Source organism: Miniopterus natalensis, chromosome 3 (assembly GCF_054644295.1).
Source record: "Miniopterus natalensis isolate mMinNat1 chromosome 3, mMinNat1.hap1, whole genome shotgun sequence".
Lineage (NCBI taxonomy): Eukaryota > Metazoa > Chordata > Mammalia > Chiroptera > Miniopteridae > Miniopterus > Miniopterus natalensis.
This window is the reverse complement of record NC_142083.1, coordinates 76,669,163-76,688,797: the sequence shown is the minus strand read 5'-3', so window position 1 is coordinate 76,688,797 and position 19,635 is coordinate 76,669,163. Positions and strand designations below refer to the sequence as shown.

The 19,635-nt window shown below is 53.0% G+C and overlaps 1 protein-coding gene across 3 annotated transcripts in view; it reads right to left on the bottom strand.

Moving 5' to 3' along the window:
- GTF2IRD1 (GTF2I repeat domain containing 1) overlaps positions 1-19,635 on the bottom strand; it is a 99,172-nt gene that overhangs the window by 65,884 nt on the left and 13,653 nt on the right. For all 3 annotated transcript variants that reach the window (XM_087815604.1, XM_087815603.1, XM_087815605.1), the window contains exons 2-3: positions 2,613-2,741; positions 558-699 (exon numbers count right to left, since the gene is read on the bottom strand). In XM_087815604.1, coding sequence (XP_087671730.1) covers positions 558-699; positions 2,613-2,735 — 265 coding nt within the window. In that variant the 5' untranslated portion in view covers positions 2,736-2,741. The remainder of the gene's footprint in view (positions 1-557; positions 700-2,612; positions 2,742-19,635) is intronic.

Genomic DNA, 19,635 nt, shown 5'->3' with positions numbered 1-19,635 from the left:
TCATTTGTAAACCAGTGGTAACTGTGCCCTAAGCCTGCTGGGGAAAGTGAACAGCACCAGCACGTGACCAGGCTAGAAGCACTAACTGCTCACATTTCCTACACTCTGCCGGACATGTCCTCAGTCACTCCATCCCCATGAGCCACCAGGAGGTGGCTCCAAAATTATGTTACCATAATAATGACAGTGCTTACCTCATAAGGTTGATGTCAGGATAAATGTGTTGGCATTGTGAAGGGTGTTGCATACAGCAGGTGCTCAATAAGTATTAAACAAGTGTACTCAGCCTGTGTCAGGGATGCACAGGAACTGGGCCACACACTGAGCCTCAGTGTCCCCTTCTGTCAATGAGTAGATAGGGTTGGCTGGGTCAGCCAGGCTCTATCAACTGAGGGGCTGCTGTATGATTCCAACTAAAACTGTGACTGCCCCTGCTAATGCCACATCAGGAAGGTTGCACAACCTCCTCCTGTCCACGGCGTCCCCCAACACGGAGTCACCCCAGTGTTGTTCTTGGGGCCCAATACCCTGGCATTCTGGAGCCCCAGGATACTCACGGCAGAACCTGAGGAAGTCTGACTGCAGCTCCTTCCGCGCATTTAGGAACATTCTCCCCTTCTCGGTGCCCACCACGAAGGCGCTCTCATCATGCACGGCGACACAGGCCACTTCTGCGTTCAGCTTGGAGAGCGCAGAGCACTATAGGGGGAGCAAGGGATGGATGTGAGCTGGGAAAGGTCCCCCATCCCAGCATCCCTCCATGCCAGCTTTGGGGTGGAATGTGAGTTCCCACCAGCAACTCCAGGGAGAGGTCACTCTTCCAACATTCCCACTCTTAGAATTTGCACTGGGAATCAATCAGTGACCACCCCCCATCCTGAGCTTGGCCAAGGTCAGGGGGAGAAGATAAGTTTACAGAGGCTGAAGGACAAAGGCACAAGGCCTCTGCTCCTTCCTCCTCCTGGGTCCTCCCCGCTCTGGGTGGGCTTCCTATGTTAGGCCTGGACCCAGCCCCATGGGCAATCCTGTCCTGGGCTCTGTAAGTTCTGGATGAGAAGAAGGTGGGATGGGCCCTAGGAGAACCAAGGCTCAGACAGATCTAGGCTTCACTCCCACCTCAGCCACTTCCTGTTGGGGGACTGGGGCAGTCACACCGATCACTGGGCCCAGTTCCAAATCTGTAGAACGGAGACAAGCAGCCCAGCTCGAAGGGTTTCAATGGGTTTGGTTGTGGAGATTCAGGAGGCCTGGTTGGTGGGAAAGAATTTCTAAACCAGGGCATCCCATGTGGGTATCCAGAGGTATTTTTGCAGCCCTAAAGTTGAAGCTGGCAGGCTCACTGCAAGGGAAGCCCTAACACAGGGGGCCCTCCACCAAGACAACCAACATCTCAGGCCTCAGACCTGCTTCACCAGGAAAACCCTGCCTGTAAAGCTTTCGGTATACAGTCGGTACCTGATAAATGCTGGTTTTTGGATGAGTTAGGTAGTGCTTTGCTGACAGTTAGGAAGTCTAGCTTCTAATCATAGTTCTGCTGCTGTGTGACCTAGACATGTCACACATATTCCTTACCCTCTCTGGGCCATAATCATGCCTCTTCTGCCAGGTCCAACCTGGAGGTGCTCTGGTGGGGAAGCTGGTACATTGCAGAGTGAGCAGGCCTGTCTCCATGGATCCCCTACTGAGGGGGCTTTGTTTCCTAGTCTCTAAGATTAAAACAGTGAGGGCCATCACTGCCTGTGTCAGCTCTATTTCCACCACCATCAGGCTAACACTGCTGCAGGACACAGGGCAGAGCTCCTGGGATTCCCTCCTCATGAAGGCTGCTCTGTGTGGGGGAGGGATTGCACTGGCTTCCCCAGGGGTGCCTCCTGCTCAAACGCCACCTAAGCTGCCCTAGAGCTGCCTACAGTAGACACAGTCTGGAAGGAGGCCCTCTGTCCTACGGGCACTGAAGACTGCACCTGAGTCCATTTAAAAAACTGGTCATACTGTGTGACTTCAGGTAAGATAATGCCCTCTCTGAATTTCAACTTCATCGTCCTAAAATGCAGATTAAAAAAAACAAAACACCTGCCTATTCTCCATCACGGAACTTTCCCCGGGAAAGTTATCACAGATAGAGGAAAATGACATTGGTATTTTCTCATCTGGGGTAACTGCTACAGGCTCAGGTATGTAGGCAACAGTGCCAGATAAGTTATTTATGAAGTTTCATTTCTCTCTCCCAGCCCCAAGATGCAGCTCCAGCAGTTCTTGCTATAACATAGGGATTACAGCTTTCTAATGAATCACTGCCTACACAGTATCTTCCAGGTACTGGGAGGGAGACTTGTGACCATGCCAGGGACGGCCCTTAAATGATAAGAGTTAATGAAACGAGGAGGGGATGAGGAGTGGAGCCCAGCATTTATTGCCAGGACTGAATTTTTATGTACTTGATCTCACTCAAGCCTCCTGCCCCCATGTCATAGGTAGAGGCCCTTTTGCAGGTGGGGACAAAGGCTCAGGTCAATGAAGGCTGCTCTAAGTGGCAGTAGTGGGACTTGAGCTCCCATGTCTGGTTGTCAAGCTGGGTGTCCCACTCCTCCAGGGGCGGGCCGGGCACTCACCATGGAATCTAAGGCAGACACAAGGCTGGTGATGATCTCGTCTTTGCGGGCAAAGGCAGAGGTCCAGCGGTCAGGCCCGCAGCCGTTGGTGGGGACGTCACAGCGCTTCCCCAGCAAGGCCATGGTCACCTGGATAGAGAGTAGGAGTAGAGAGAGGTGGGCATGTGCCACAGGGAGTGGAAGACATTGTAGGTGCCCACTCCAACTGGCCTGGCCCCCAACCCCAGGGCTGTCTCTACTTCCCAGGTGGGGCGAAGAGCTGGCCTTCTCTCCTAAGGGTCTTACATGCAAGATGTAATTAGAGCCTTGACAGGCTGGACACGCAGCAGCTCGCACATGGCCTTATAGGTGGGGCACAGGTGGCAGGATAACTGAGAGGTGTGCCCCACAGCACGTCCCCCAAGTCTGCCGCCCCGGAGCTGAGCCCAGGACCATGACCAGTCTGTCTAGCACCCCAACCATCAACTCTCCCCATGCACACTGCCTTGGCCATAGCTCTCTCTTACTCACACACTCTCTGTGGCTCCCTACTGCCCACATTAGTTCTCAACTCGGCTTGGTATTCAAGGTTCCTGGTCCAGACACCCATGTTCCAGGTATTATAAGCGTCACTATCCCCCAAACGAACCAACATTCTTATGGCTCTCTAGCTGTCACAGGTTTCATTCTCCCTCCCCAAGTGCCTTTCCTGGGCCAGGTGCCCTTGCTGGCCTCCCACATGTCCCCGAGCTCCTCCATCATAGCTCTGTATCAAGCCACATGCTTCCCGGAGCGAGGCCACTGCCCCGAGGCCCCTGAGCCACAGTCTACTTCCTGGCTGTTGGGACTCAGTTTCAGAGGTACAGAGGTTGCTTTGACTTAGACCAGGGTTTCTCCCACACAGGACTTTGTCCCTTTGTCATAAGGCTCCTGGAGAACAGAGCTGCATTCTCCCCATCTCTGGGGCACCCTCAGACCAGGGCCCCCTATGAGGAATTCTCTAGGCAGGAAACTGGCCTGCTGTCCCTGTACCGCCCAGCCTGGTTGGGGCACCCACTAGATACAAAGGTCAGCCTCCCTTCCAGACCCCAGGAAACATGTCCAGGGGGCCCGCCCACAGGCCTCCTCAGTGCCACTGCCTTCCTCTGAGGCAGCTGCCTCCTCACTAATCCAAGCAAAGGGGAGGGCAGAGGTTAGTCGGTTTCCCTCTCTGGGCTCAGCCTCATCTAGTGCTGTGCACAGGTCCCAGGAGGCCAGTTCAGGGGCATGAGCAGGGACCAGGGCTGTGGGTCTTGGAGGGAGCCTGCGAATCCTGCCTTCTTTACTTCCAGAAGATCAGGGTGAAGGAGTCTGTGCACATGACTAGGGATGGGGGGGTGCAGCACTGGGCAGGTGGCAGCTGGGTCTGGTGCCTTAAAGGGTGCCAAGCCCAGAGTGTCTTCTATCACTGCAGCTGCTCCTGGAACTTAAGCTCTGTGAGGGCAGGGACCAGCCTGCCTGTCACTGCTGCACCTCCAGGGCACAGCTCAGGGCCAGATGTATAAAATGGACCAAGGTACTGTGGCCCAAACCAAGGGCTATGGCCTTTAAGTGGCCCATGAAATCCATGACACAGAAGAGCAAATGTTTGAACACGTCACATATAACAAGGTGAGAGGTGTCCAACTTCAGTTACAGAAATATTCAAAGGAATTAGAGATGCATCAGGGTTTGGCTCTGGTCTCAGTCCTGGCCAAGTCTGCTGTTTGACTGTAGATAAATATTGATTTTAACAACTGGCCAGTTAGCAGTTGGCCAAAGTATGTATTAGGTTCACTTCTAAATGTTTATAAAATGTATTTCTTCCTCTAGGTTGCAATATTACAAAAGTGCAAAATCCATAGTATTAAGAGTGCCAATGGTATGATAGGCCACAAATAAGACATGCTAATGGATCAAGAGGCAGCCATACACCAGGGTCAGGGGCCTTCTGTGGCATGACCAGCTGAGAGGTTTGCTTGCCTGGGGTGCTTTGGAGGCTTGTCCCCTCCCCTCAGGTCAGGGGCCTTCTGTGGCATGACCAGCTGAGAGGTTTGCTTGCCTGGGGTGCTTGGAGGCTTGTCCAGCTCTCCCTGCTCACCAGTCCCTTGAGTCGTTTCCAGAAAGGCCTCTGGCTGCCAGCCTCCCAGCTGCTGGAGTCCAAATTGAATCAGGGTAAAGTAGGAGACACCAGACAGCGCTCCAGCCCTGGCCTCCAGGTCACTCCAGCCGGCTTCTGGCTCCTAATCCATTTAGGAAGGATCCACGGAGTCAGAAAGGGAGGGGTGATGGAGGGAGTGAAGGGAGGCTGGGCTGTGGGCCATCCCCTGACTTCTTGTCTTGGCCATCTGGGCTCCCAGGACCCTCTGCTCTAAGCAAGAGCCCAAGGAGGCCCAGCCTTCGGCAAGTGGGTGTGTTTGGGGATGAAGGAGGGAGAAGATCCTCCTGTACGCTCCCAGGCCTCTGAGAGGGGCAGGTTCCATGTGGCTGGAGCTGCTCTGGCTGGAATAGGGGGCAAAAGTGCTGGGCTGGGAGCCATGAACCATGACCCCTGCACACAGGAGACCCAGACCCAGGCTTGCTGGGACCACGTTGGATCAACCACTGAAACTAGGGCTAGTTCTAAACTGAAAACAAGGGAGGGAAAAAAATCACCCAATAAAACCAAAAAACTATATGGAACAGAGAACACAAAGTACGACAGGCAGTTCACAGGAGGCAAGTGCCCAAGCATAAACAGGAGCAAAGTCCCTGGAGGAGGGGACAGTGAGAACTGAGGCCATAGCCTGAGCCATCCCACACCGGTAAACAGAGGACAGGGGGCCAGGTGAGGGGAGAGGCTAGAGATGCCCAAGTGCTGCTCTGTGGCACCTGGGAGAGGACATCATAAATGATACCATTAGTGATGGGCAACTGGCTTCTGACCTGGGACACAAGAGGTCAGGAAGCCCTCAGTGACAAGGGACTTCCAGTCACCCCTGGGTTCCTGGGTGGGAAAGGTCTGCAAGGGTCAAGAGGCAGGCAGGGAAACTGTGAGCACCCTCTCCAAGCTCAAACACCTCCCGAGGCTGCCAGGGTGCCACACACCTGGTTTTCCTCTCACCTCCTGCGCACTCCCCTCCTGGCACTGACTGCCAAATGCTAGTGGGTCCTGGGCCCTCTCCTCTTCCCTGTCCAACACCCTCCCTCACTGCTAGGCAATCTCTGTGCTTTAAATATCACATATGTGCTGGTGACTCTTGATTTCTCTCTCACCTCTCCTGAGATGCCAAGTCCTGCCTGCCTCCTCCACTATTCTTCAATATCTAACAAGCAACTCCCCGGACATCCACTCAGGGCGCTCAGGCTGAAACAGGCCTCATCCCGGAGTCCCTTCTCTGTCTTCTAAAACAGTCTGGGGCAAGTCTGTGTCCTCAGCTCCAGAATGCACCCAAATCTGTCCACTCCTCGTCACCTGCCCACCCAGGCCGCCATCCTCACTTGCCCACACCCTGGAACCAGCCTCCTGACTGGCCTCCCTGCCCTTCTGTGCCCCCACGATCCCTCCTGTAAACAGCAGTCACATAAATCTCAAGTTGCTCTCCTGCTTAGAAGCTTCTGGTGGTTTCCCAGCTGAGGACTGTTTCAGGTCCCATCTCCTCCCGCTGCCTCTGCTCCACCGCGCCTCAGCCCATTCACCAGCTCCTGGGAACCTCCCTTGACCACGAAGCCACAGCAGCAGTCCCCGCCCCACACGCTCACTTCCCATGTCTTCTTTTATTGTCTTCATGGATGTGAAGTGACTTGCTCATGGGCTTTTGCCTGATTTCCCCAAGTAGAATGTGAGCTCCAGGAGGCCAGGGGCCAGGCCTCTCGGATTTACTGTACCCCACTGTTCTGAGTGCTGCTTGGGTTTTCATGAACACTTAATAAATTTGAGAACTAACAAGTGTGACAGCTGGCCACTTCAGGTGGGAGCCAGAATATGTGCAAGCTATGAGCAGAGTGTCTGACAACTTTTGGCTTGCCTGGCTCTCAGAAAACAAGAGGCACTGTGGGAGATGGCAACTCTGGCCATATTTAGATCATGGAGGAATAGTTCTGGAGTGGAAGATGAGGGAGGCCTCTGGGTCAGACAGGTGTCCTGGACAGGTGCTTTTCCAAGTGTGGTCCCAGAGCCCGCAGCAACGGCAACACCTACACAGCTGTCAGAATGTCTCGGATGAAGCATCAATGTGTGGGAATTGCCTTCAGTCACAGAGACAAGGAAGGGACTTGCCCAAGACCCCCAGCCACTGGGTAGTGGGGATGAGGTCTGTCTGTTTGTCCCTAAGCCTGGTCTTTCCTGTTGGGAGGACTGTACTCCTCTCATTCACCAGGACATGGGGAACAGAAAGACCAGCTGAACAAATCCACAGCTGACACTCAACCAGATTGACAACTTGTCCTAGTTCACCTGGGACTTTCCTGGGTTTACCCCAGAATCCTCTTAGTCCCAGGCAAAGCAGGGCAGTGGGTTAGTTCATAACACAGGGACCTGCAGGACCAGGGGCATGGGCCAGAGGGGACAGAAGCCTAAAGGCAGAGCTGGAGCTGTGGAGAGCAGACCTATGTTCCTGGTCTGCGGGAAAACGACTGTGGGAAACCTGCCCCATCACTCAGTTTTCCCACATCGCTTGCCCATCTGTGAGGGAGGCAGGCAGGTAGCAAAGCTGCTGCCAATACCTGCCAGTCCAACCCCCAGATTCCTGGGTCCCAGAAGCCCTGAGGTGAGAGGTCCATGGCGGGGCCCAGGACAATGTGCTTGTCAGTTCCCAGGGGATCCTAACACGCAGCCAGGTACAGCCTGGTCTCTGCGGATGTTTTCAGCTCTAATACAGTGACTCCAGTTTCCTCAGCTTTTCCTGCCTGCTGCCTCCCTCCCTCACTGGGATTCCTTGCCTAGACAGTGGCAGCTTTGCTGGCCGCTGAGAGCTGGAGGCCAGCCCAGTCCCCGAGCCAACAATTAGCCAAGTGCTAGTGTCCACGTCTGAGTCACTGCTGCTACTACTCAAGGCAGGCCTGCCTCCAGGGCGGAGGCACCCGCAGAGGTCAGGCCCAGAAAGGCCACCCCAGCTGGCCCTGGGGCCAGGGTGAGTGGACACCACTTTAGCTGTTCCCAATCTCAAACACCCTGTACTCCAGCCGAACTGGGAGGCTATGGGGAGGTGTCATTGAGCCTGTCCTTTCTGCTGCTTGTGGCCTGGAGACCTGGGGGGACAGTGCTTGCTCTGGTAAGTACCTGACCTCCCCCAGTGGCCCAGCAGAAGTGAAGGGGCTGATGAGGTCAGAGGTTGGAAGGGGTGCAGGCAAAAATTCAGGGCTGCAGATGAACCTTCCAGGTCAGCCTATTTAAAAACTACCTCTCATCCGGTTGGAATGGCTCAGCAGTTGAGCATCGACCTATGAACCAGGAGGTCACAGCTCAATTCCCAGTCGGGGTACATGCCCGGGTTGTGGGCTCAATCCCCAGCAGGGGGTGTGCAGGAGGCAGCCGATCAATGACCCTCATCATTGATGTTTTTCTCTCTCTCCCTTCCTCTCTGAAATCAATAAAAATATATTTAAAAATAAATAAATAAACAAATAAAAACTCTCTCTCCCCGCCCACCATCCTGGATGCTCCCTTCATCCAGGGGTTCAGCACCCTCCACCCTCGCCCTTCTCCCAATGCCAGCTCCTTCCCCCTCCTCCAGGCTGGAGAGCCACCCTCATGCCAGCCGACCGTGGCTGCCCACTGGGGCCCCTGGAATGGGGCCTCGACTGCCCCTTGGAGGCTGCCATCCTGTTCATGAGCACCCTGACATCCATGACCTTCAACTAGGGAGTGCAGCAGGATGGAGGGGAATGAAGAAACCAAGACCCAGAGGCAAGGCATTCTTGTTCAATGTGAGTGACAAAGTCAGGACGGGATTTGGGACATATGACCGTTCTTAAATCAGAGAGATGGGGCTAATGGAACCCCAGGTGCAGCGATAGGCCAGCTGGGTAGCTGATGAGACCTGTGGCGCTGGCCACGGTCCTGGCTGGAGGCAGAGAGGACCCAAGGCAGGGTTTGCACATTTGATGGCGAGGACCCAGGTACCAGACTGTCACACGAGCCCAGGGACTCAGAGTTCCACACAGAAACACTCAAAGGGCCCGAGAGCCAAAAAAGGCAGTGCCAAGGAAGTGGGCCTGGCCACCATTCTCTCTGAGGGGGGCTCTGCAGAGGGAAGAAAGGGAAAGAGCAACAGGGCCGTTTCCTAAGTACCCAGGTCTGGTCAGGCCCCTGGTATACAGTTAATTCTCACAACACACTCATGTTACAGAGAAGGATTTGGAGGCTCGGGCACCCTGACCGAAGGTCCCAGAGCCAGGAGAGGCAAAGTTGGGACTTGAACCCAGATCTTGCTGACTAAATCCGGGTTCCTTTTACCCCACAAAAAAGCCTTCAGCCCACTTCCCTTTGGAACATCCACATATCAGTGGGCTTGGCCAGCTGGAGTGAGAGGGGACCCCATCCAGTGCTCTGCTTCCCCATCTATGGGGCCCCAGGGCAGGTATAGGCAAGAAGACCCTTGGAAAGGTCTTTCTCTTCCTTGGGCCTGAAGGAAGAAGGCTTGTCCTCTGAGCCCAGGGATGCCTTGGACAGATGCTTTGGAGAGATGCCCTCCCTAGCCAGTGGCCCAACTGGGAACCCAGACCCTACCCCTCAAATCTCCAGGCCCCTGGACAGGCCTGTCCTCTGGCTTCTGGGCCTTAGCGCCTCTGTGACCTTTGTGAGAGACACCCTCCCCTTCGCCTGGCTCACTCTTAGCTGTCGTCAGGCATGGAGGTGCCTCCTGTCCTGACCCTCCAGGGTGGCCTACTGCCCCTTGGCTGGGCACCCACAGCTCCTTCTTTTCCCCTGCAGCTCTTCCTCTGCCAGGAGGCAGAGGTCCCTGGGCCTTCGCGAGAACACCAGCTCCTCTGTGGCCTCTGAGTCTGCCCAGTACCAGCCTGGTATATAGAACTAGGCCTGGAAGGGTCAGAGGGTCAGAGGGGAGGGGCAGGTTTGGAAGAATCAGGATATACAGAGAAGGTGGGTGGGGAGGAGAGGGACACCCTGGACAGAGGGGACAGCATGGGCTGAGGCATGAGTGGGCCTGATGTGGCTTGAGGTCCTCACTGAGGCTGGAGGGGAGCTGGCATAGAGCCCTGAAGCACTTTCGACACAGAAGGTGATCAGATTCTGGGGCTGTCCAGTAAGAAACAACCTGCACTATTCCACCTGTGACCCCACAGCCTGGGCCTGCACTTCAGAAGGTCCTGCTCCAGCCCTCCTCCACACAGCAGGCAGTCTGTAAGCCTAAGAGGACATGCTCCACTGACCCCACATCTCCCCAGGCCCTCCTCTGGTCGAACACATTCCCATTCTGGGCCCCCTGGCACCTTTTCTCTGGTGTGTCCTCCCATGGTGGCTTTAAACATGACAGCAAACTCTGACACTTCCCCCATCAAGTATGACATGCAATTCCTCTCCTCTTGAATATGGGCCTTTATAACACACTTCTAACCAACAGGGTGCTCCAGAAGTGCCGCCCTGTGACCTCCAGGGCCAGGCCCAAAGGCTTCTCCCTCTGAGACACGCACCACTGGAGCTCTGAGCCAACAGGTAAGAAGTCTTGCTATCCTCACACCACCGTGTTGGAGAGGCCAAAGGGATCTAGACATGCCTGAGCAGACCCAGCTCTTCCCCAGACCAGGCATCAGACCAGTAAGGAAGTCTTTGAGATGACCTCAGCCCCAGCCATCTTTTGACTGCAATTGTAAGAGACACCTTAAAAAAGAATCACCAAGCTGAGTCCAGACAAGCCCCAAATGTGGGAGAGAAAAATCAGAAATGACTGTTGTTTGACCTTGCTAAGTTTGGGGCTACTTGTTACAGTGATAGACAACAGACACACTCCGAGGGTAGGCCATGCAGATGCAGGTGCACCCCCAAGGGGCAGCTGCTTAGGAGAGTGGATAGAGCCTGGATATATTTGGGGTGTCCATAGGCATTTGCACAGTGCGGGGAAAAGCTAAGATGGGAAGGGAAAGGGGGAGATCAGCAGGGAATCTCTCTATTTGCCCTCCTCCTCCTAGCCGGTATATACTATGGGAGAGCCCGTCTACAAGAATGGCCACTTAAATTTGCCGTCAGGGACTCATGACAGGCTCCCAAAAGGCATTCATGCCCTAATCCCTAGAGCCTGAAATGTCACCTTATATGAAAAAATCACTTTTGCAGATGTGATTACATTAATGGCTTTGAGACTGAAAGATTATCCTAGAATTACCCAGGGGGGCGCTAAATGCCATCACATGTATCCTTATAGGAGGCAGATATTTCACACATACAGAAGAGAAGGCCACATGAAGACAGAGCAGAGAGATCTGAAGATGCTGGCCTTGAAAACTGGGAAAATGCAGCCACGAGCCAAAGGATGCTGGCAGGAAAGAGACAAGGGACAGATTCTCCCTGGAATCTCTGGAGGGAGCATGGCCCTGCTGACACCTCGATCTTGACTGAGCAGTAGTGATTTTGTTCTGGCTTCCAGAATTGTGAGAGAATAAGTTTTGGATGTGTGGTGTTTTTTTAAAAAAATATGTCTTTATTGACCTCAGAGAGAGAGGGAGGGAGAGGGAGAGAGATGAGTCACTGATCAGCTGCCTCCTGCACGCCCCCTACTGGGGATCTAGCCCGCAACCCGAGCATGTGCCCTGACCAGGAATCGAACCTTGATCTCCTGGATCATAGGTTGATGCTCAAGAGCTGAGCCATGCAAGCCGGGCAGGTTTTGGATGTTTTAAGGCACCAAGTTTATGGTAATTTGTCACAGCAGCCTCAGGAAACGAGTCCAGGACCCCTTCGCTCCCCATATCCCACTCACAAATCCTAGTCCACACCCCCAACTCCTGTACACACAATCCTCAGCTCAGACCTCTGCAAAGCTCAGGCCTGGGTTTGCCGGAAAGTTCTCCAATCCCTTCCCCATGGGGAACCCCAGAACCACGAGTGGAAAGAGCTGGAATTTTCCGGGTTGTGGGGGAACACCTCCGATTCAAGTCTCACTGCCCTGTGTACCAGCTGGGTGTTAGAATTGGTGAAAAAATACACTCAACCATGCAAAAGGCAAGCATACACACCACCCAAACACGGCCTCCGCACCATCCGCTGCCATATGCTTGTTTCTTGAAAAAGAAGCTTGAGAGAACAAACAGAAATCTCTCCTCCTGGGGGCAGGGCAGGGGCATCCCTCCTCCCCAGAAGCCCCACCCCTACTAGACACTCCATCTCCTCTCTCAGGGCGCTGCAGTGGGGATGGAATTGCCTGGGCCCTGAATTCCTGCCTACCCATTGCTGCAGCTGGCAGAGAACAAAGCAGACCACAGCCCGGACTTGCTCTCCTGCCTGCTCAGGTGCGCTCCACAGCACAGCTTGAGGGGGTCTTACACGAGCCACATCACAGTGGATGGCAATTTAGACTTGTGGTCAAGACTCCTGAGTCCCAATCCTCAGTCTGACCCCAAGTCCTTCCCCCTTCCCCACTAACAGAGCTCCCCTGGTGCTCGGGGCAGCGAATCTGGATGACTCTCTAAGGCCCAGATCAAGGCAAGCCCCTCCTCCCTTTACCTGGGATTGTCGGAGAAGCAGGTAACCCAGTTCTGGCCACTGAGACACAAGGGGCTTCTAGGAGTTTCTCTGGCTCTCAGAAAGGGACTCAAACCAGGGATGTCCTCCCTCTCCTGCATGTGACACCCCCAACCATGACTGCATCTGAGGACAAGAGGAGACAGGCCAGGAGGTGAAGCCATCATGTGGAGGACAGGAGAGCAGACGTGTGGAAGACCCTGGATTCGCCATCTCTGGGCTTCGAGCTAGATAACAAAAGTCCATGTTGCTTAACCCACCTTTTTTTTAAAGATTTTAAATTGATTTTGAGAGAGAGAGAGGAAGGGAGAAACATTGACGTGAGAGAGGTACATCGATCGATCGGCTGCCTCCTGCATGTGCCCGATCGGGGATCGAACGGGCAACCCTGCAATACACTGGATGACGCCCAACCAACCGAGCCACACTGGCCAGGGCACTTAAGCCACTTTTAGTGGAAGTTTCTATACCTTGCAGCTGTATATACAGCTAATCATTCAGTATGCTGGACAGCACACTTTTTAAAATATTTAAACAAAAAGCATCCTAGTTAAGTCAGCCTTGACCAGTTGTAAAGTCACCCATTTGTTTTGTCTCCTGGTCTATTTTACAACAGACCAAGATCTCCTTTCCAATTGGTGGCTACAAAGTGTATGTCCCATTACACCCATGTGGTAACCTACCCACAGCAAGAATCCAGGATTTCGTAGCAGACACTGTCGCTGGTTCACTTAACCCCCTCCCACCCCTTTAGGCCAGGGTGACCAAAGCCACTGCCTATGATGGAAGAGCCAGGGAACAAAGGTGATGTCCCTGAGCAGCTGCCCCAGGGCTGGACTGCCCACCTCTAGACTTCTCTTCACAGGAGAAAACAAACCCTTCACTTCTTCAGTCTCTGCTTATCATGTTACTTATAATCAAACATATTCCTAACGACAACAGATTTCAGAGCAGGCATTTTCAAATTCAGATTCACTTTACTATAGTTTATCAGTCTTTCAAATCACTTCTGATGTAAGGTGGGATAGAGATAAATGAAAATAAATCAATCCACTAAACTTTTAAAAGCCCTGATGCTTGGCACCATTAAAGGAGAGACAAGCCCTGCCTTCCCAGGGACCAGTTTAATGAGCAAATAATTTAATCTCCCCAAACTTTGCTTTCCTCATCTGTAAAATGGGGCAAATCAGACCCACCTCACTGCACTGTTGGGGGGGTTAAACATTAGCTGAGGTGGAATCTATACTTAAAGACCTCAGTCTCTAAGACACTCCTGATAAATATCACTGTCCCTCAATTCTCGCCATTGAAGAAAGTTTGTCCAAGCATCAAATCTGTTTGTTCTGCCACAGTCCCCACCTGCTTGCTCCTAGTGGTGCATCTGGAGACACAGAGGATGCGCAGTTGTCCTTCCCTCTGCCATGGTTCCACTCACCAAGCCTCTTTCCTCCACCCTAAACCACCTCAGTTCCTGACCCTCAGACAGAGTTGTTAGAAGGCAGTAGGGCTCCTATCATGCCCCTGGCATGCATCCAAGATCAGAAGTCTCAGTGGTAAGCTGGATGGACAGACTCAAGCACTGGAAAAGGGTTGAAAGAGATCCACTCCAGGTTTGAGATCTTTTATTAAAGCAATGGTGATAATAAAATAGTAAGTCCCAAAAAGATATGGTACACTCATGCTCAAAGCAGCATTATCTGCAATAGCCAAAAGGTGGGAGCAATTCAAGTGTCCATCCACAGGTGAACGGATAAGAAAATGTGGACTATACACACAATGGAGTATTATTCAGCCTTAAAAAGGAATAAAATTCTGTAATATGCTATAACATGAATGAACCTTGAGAACATCATGGTAAAGGAAATAAGCCAGTCACAAAAGGACAGGACAGATGCTGTATGAGTCCACTTGTATGAGGTATCCAGTGTAGTCAAATTCACAGTCAGAAAGTTGAACAGAGATTGCCAGGGGCTGCAAAGGGGGAAATATGGAGACAGCGTTTAATATGTCTAGTTTCAGTTTGGGAAGCTAAAAACAGTTCTGGAGATAGGTTGCACAATAATATAAATGTACCTAACACTTCTAAAGTATATGCTTAAAGATGATGGAGACGGCAAATTTTATGTGATGGGAATTTTACCACAATTTAAAAATAATAACAGTAGCAGCTGCTACCATTTTACCAAGTGCTATCAACCAGCACCTATTACACCAGGCCTGGTGGTACATGTCTCTCCCCAATCCCAGACTCCATGACCAGCTCCTGAAGTCCCACATTGAGTCCAGGTCCATTCATGCAGCACTGGTGGAAGTTACAGGAATACAGGTTTTGGCTCAAACCAAAGAAACACTTCCCAAGGAGGGCTGTCTCCAAAAGGAAGAACAGGTTACCTCACAGGCACTGAGTCCCCCATCCCTGGGGGTTTTCAGAGTGGGAGTCGCCCCATATATTAAGGCCTTTTAAAGAAGGTCTGTGCACGCTTTTAAAGGAGACTGGACTACCTGCAAGGATCCTTCCACCAGTCATAAGGCCTGGGGGTAACATGGGCAGTGCAGTTTGCTTTATGGAGAAATTGAGGCAAGCTGAGAAACAGGATTGCAAGAGTCAACTTCTGCGACTTTGGAAAATAAACTCTCAGTGCTTCTAAGTATACATGTAGCGTCACGGGATTCAGAGCTGGATGGGCCCCTCATTCAACCACCTCCACGTGCATCTGGGAAAACCAAGGCTCAGAGGGGGAGGACTGCACCCCAGTTGGCATGCCCAGCACAGCAGGTTCACGCCACAACACAGCGTGCTCTTTCCTATTCACTAGAGCAGGTCCTTCAAGGAAACAAACTTTCATTTCTTTGAAAATGGGCAACAATTCAGAGGGCATTCTGTTTTCAGTGCAATGCCCACATGTGTGCTTTCACTGCATTCTCCCTGGTGCCTGATCTGTTGAAAAAGACATGAGACATATGAACAAACCACACCTACATGCAACACTCCAGTGGAATCTCTCAAATATGATAAAAGAATCCCAGCGTAGAAGGTCACATGGCAGGACTCCATTTGTATATGGTTCAAAAACAGGCTGAACTCTGATGTGAGACGTCAGGATGGTGGTCATGTTAGGGGACAAAGGGGAGATAAGAACTGGGCATGAGAGGGACTCTGGGGGGCTGGGAATGTTCTGTTGTGTTTTTTTAAATCCTCACCCAAGAATATGCTTGTTGATTTGGCGGGGGAGAGAGAGAGAGGGAGAAACATCAATTAGTTGCCTCCTGTACAAGCCCTGACTGGGGATAGAACCTGCAACCTAGGTATGTGCCTTGACTGGGAATCAAACCCCAACCTTTTGGGATATGGGATGATGCTCCAACCGAGCCACCCAGCCAGGGAGGGAATGTTCTGTTCTTTATCTGAGTGCTGGTTACCTGGATGACTTGGCTTCTAAAATGTATTGAGCTGCTGATTTATAATAGCCTTTTTTTCCTCAATAGTTTTAAGACATCAGGGATTGGGATTCTCAGTGCGGGATTTCAGGAGCCAGTCATGGAGTCTGGGATGGGGGAGAGACGACATGCATCACCAGGCGGCAAATAGGAAAGTTGCCTTGACATATCTCAAGAGGTATAACCAAGTTCCTATCCTTCGGTCCAGTACTTCTATCAATTCAATTTATCCTGAGAAAAATCAACTGAAACACAAAGATGAACATGCGGAGGTACTGCACTAAAGCAGGTCATACACGTAAGTACAACCACACACAAAAAAGGAAACAGCGGACACTCCAAGTGCCCCATGGGGGCTGAAACCAGCCCTGCACAGACGACTGGCCTCAGATACACACAGAAGAGCCTGGGATGCAAACTCCAGACCGTTCATCTCTGTGGGCTGGATCACCGGGGACTTTTCTTTCCTCTACTTTTCCATATTTTGTAAGTTACCTGAGATGAGGCGGTATCATTTTTGCAATTTGGAAATAACAGAAACCTCATTCTTAGAAAAAAATAAAAAATAACCAACTAATTCACACAGCTGTCCCACCCCCGGGGCAGGAAACCGGCCCCAGGCTGGGCAAAGGGCAGGCCCAGGGAAGCACATGCTTGGCGCTGCTTCCTGGGGAAAGGAAGGCGGCCTCCTGCCCGCTCCTTGGAGGAGCTGGGGCACCGGGCAGACCTGGGCCTGGCAGTGGGCAGCCCCGCCTCCTTTCACTTGGTTCAGGGTTCCTGAAGGCAGGGCTTTATCCCTCTCAGGTGGAGAAGGGGTTCATGAAGGCGGGCTGTCGCTTCTCAGGCCGGGCTCCCCAGAATCAGGCCAGGGCTATGCCTGTGCTCTGGGTATTATGACAATGAAGGGAACTCTCAAATGCAGGTTTTGCCATTTCTCTGCCACCCCAAAGGAGAGGGAGGGGTGCTGTTGGCAGTATGGGGTGTTCTGGCTCCAGTGGGCAGACAGCTCTCCGGGGTCAGGTTTCTACGCCTTTATTTAAAGCTCTACTCTGGCTCCTGGTGGATGGGCAGGGGCAGCCGCCGCCTGCGTGACCAGGATGAGAAACTGCAATCCTGACTCAGGCCTGCGTGCCTATGGCAACTGGCGTCGTGGCCTTGGAGACTAATCTCTAGGCTGCCAGCCAGCAGGGGCCTCTCCGGGAGGGGTGATGCTCCCAGCTGAGGTCCTTGGCTGAGGAATGGGACCATCCCTTCTCCCCACTGAAGAGGGGGGGCATCTGGCCTTGCAGTGGGGCTCCTGGCCAGGCTCAAAACATGTAAGCTCTCACAGCCACAGCCCCTGCCGCCCTCCCTTCCACCTCATGGTCACACATGTGGGGACATGGCCACACACACACACAGCAACACCATCACACTTCATCCTACACAGCACTGGGACAGATAGCAGGTGCTCCTGCCTTTGACAGATTCCCAGGCTGGGAGGAGATAGGACAATTAGGCTATGAGGAAAAAAAAAGATTAAAACACAGCATGACACGTATTGATTTGAGTGGTGGTTACATGGTGAACACACAAGTAAAAAAATCATCATGCTGGACACTTCAGATTTATACTTTTACTGTAAGCAAATTATGCTTCTGTCAAAGAAAAAATAAGCGACACACAGGAAACACAGGATGACAGGTAGGGAGTCAGGGGAGGCTCCTTGGAGGTGGTGACACCCAAGCTGAATGGAATGTGATGTCACGGGGGAGAAGTTTGCAGGGGAGGAGCAGGGCCAGGGAACTGTGCCCAAACATTGCTCATCTACAATGGGATGACTGCCCTGCCCCCCGCAGGGCCCACCTCCCTAGGAGTAAATGCTGAGCAAATGCCTCAAGCCCCCTTTGAAGAAGTGCCAAATTACTGGCTTCTCAGGAAACCCAACCACCAGCCTGGACCGCCCACGTGTCCCAGTGGGGCTCAGGCAGGTTGGTGGATGGGGTGGGTCATTGGGCCTGGCTCTGGCTCAGACGTTCAGTCAGGGCAGGAAGTGGTGGGCAAAGAGACAGGCTCAGTCGCTGGCGCCAGGTCAGGGACCTCAGAAGGTAAACATTTAGGGGAAGGGAACCACTGAAAGATTTGGAGTAGAGGTAAGATAGGGTCATTTTAAGGGGTTCTAGCAGGGTATGGCAGGTGAACTATGGGGGGCAGGGCTAGAGCCAGGGAACTGGTCCTTATCGAGCTTCTGCAATAGTCTGGGCCAGAGATGGTGAAGTCTGAGGCAGATAATGGCAGCGGAACAGAACACAGCTTTATGATGCAGTGGATGGGAAGTCCTAAGGAGGAGGCACCTGGAGTTTCTGGTGCCAATGATGGAGTGGATGATGGGATCCCCAGCTCAGCTGGGAACAGAAGGGAGGAGGCTGACTGAGATCCCTAGGGCCACCTGTAACCTGTGGGTGTCAGGGGTACATGGGGGACTCTGGGCTGAAGGGACAAGATCTGAGATATGGGGTGTGGGTGTGTGACAATACTCAAAGGGATTAGAGTAACCTGGGAGAACACAGTGGGAGCCATCAGAGGGAAACTGAGGCAAGGGAGAGTTGGAGAGTCGGGGGCGAGGGCACAAGGGTGGAGTCCTGGAGATGGATCAGAGGTCAGGAGGCTGGTCAAGGAACCTAGAGGAAGGAACACAAGGGCTGGGAGGGCAAATAGGGTGGGCAGGGAGCTGTGCAGAGGGGGTGGAGTGAGAGGGGGTGGAGGCTGTGGGACCTGGGGAAGAAAGGAGACAGAGAAAGAGTATAGGGGGGCTCAAAAAGGCTTCGTTCTTTGAGAAAACCCCAACCAATGGAGTGGATGGAGACACACAGTCTCAGCTTGGGGCCAGCTCCTAGATGGGTCCCAAGGCCTCTGAATTCAAACACAGGCCCAAATGCCGAGCCAAGAGCACCTACGCCCAGGCCCTCTGCCAACCTAGGACACTGAAGGGTCCCCATGGATGGTTCATTCCATTGATGAGGTGTGTGTAGGACGACAGAGTCTGGCACCAAAGGCCACCCTGGGCAGGTGGAGAGAGGCAGTGGTGTCACCAGTCTCCACAACAGATGTGCATACCTGGGGGCAAGGATTTTCATGGCTGTGCCCCAGAACCAGATCAAGCACTCCACGTATACTCGCTGGGTGGATGAGCGAATATCTAAAATGAACTGGAGGTCTGAAGTGGAGGAGGTGCATGATGTGTAGCCAAACTTGCCGTCCTTGGCATCCAAGGCCCTCCCTGGCACTTCCAGCCCCACCACACACACATCTGGTCAGCCTGAGGAGGGGGAACCACCTGGGCGTTGGGGCCAACCAAAGCTGGATCGAGTCCCCACCTGGCTATTAACAGCTGGTGGCTTCCCCTGAGACACCTGAACCCTCCATGCCTCAGTTTCCTCATGAGCAAAATGGTGCCACCAATTCTGCTGCTCTCAGCGTTGTGAAGGCAGCTAGAGCCAACGTGTGAGAAGTGTCTGGCACGGGGCCTGGGGATCATGAGCGCTCTTTAAAGAACCGGCAGCGATGATTGCTTGGCGCTGACATCACCTGCTGAGCTTCTGTCCTCCCCAGTGAGTTGAGCTCACTGCGTCTCCTCAACTCCAGTGTCTTCCTGACTGGCAGCACAATGACATTTCTCTTCCCCTAGTGCAGGGGGACTTGGGTGGGAAATGCAGGCCTGGCACTCAGCTGGGTGGAAGGGCACCCTTGCCCCCCTCCCCCCAGTTCTGGCTGATCCTCAGCAGCTCATTGGCAGTGTGTAAATACGTGCTGGTTCTTAAGCATCTGCAGTGCTTGGGGGCTGGGTGTCAGGAGATGGTGGGAGGAAGCCAGCACTGGGTTGGTGCCAGCCCCTGGGGTGATCATGTCCCTGGAGAGCCCCCTTGCCAGACA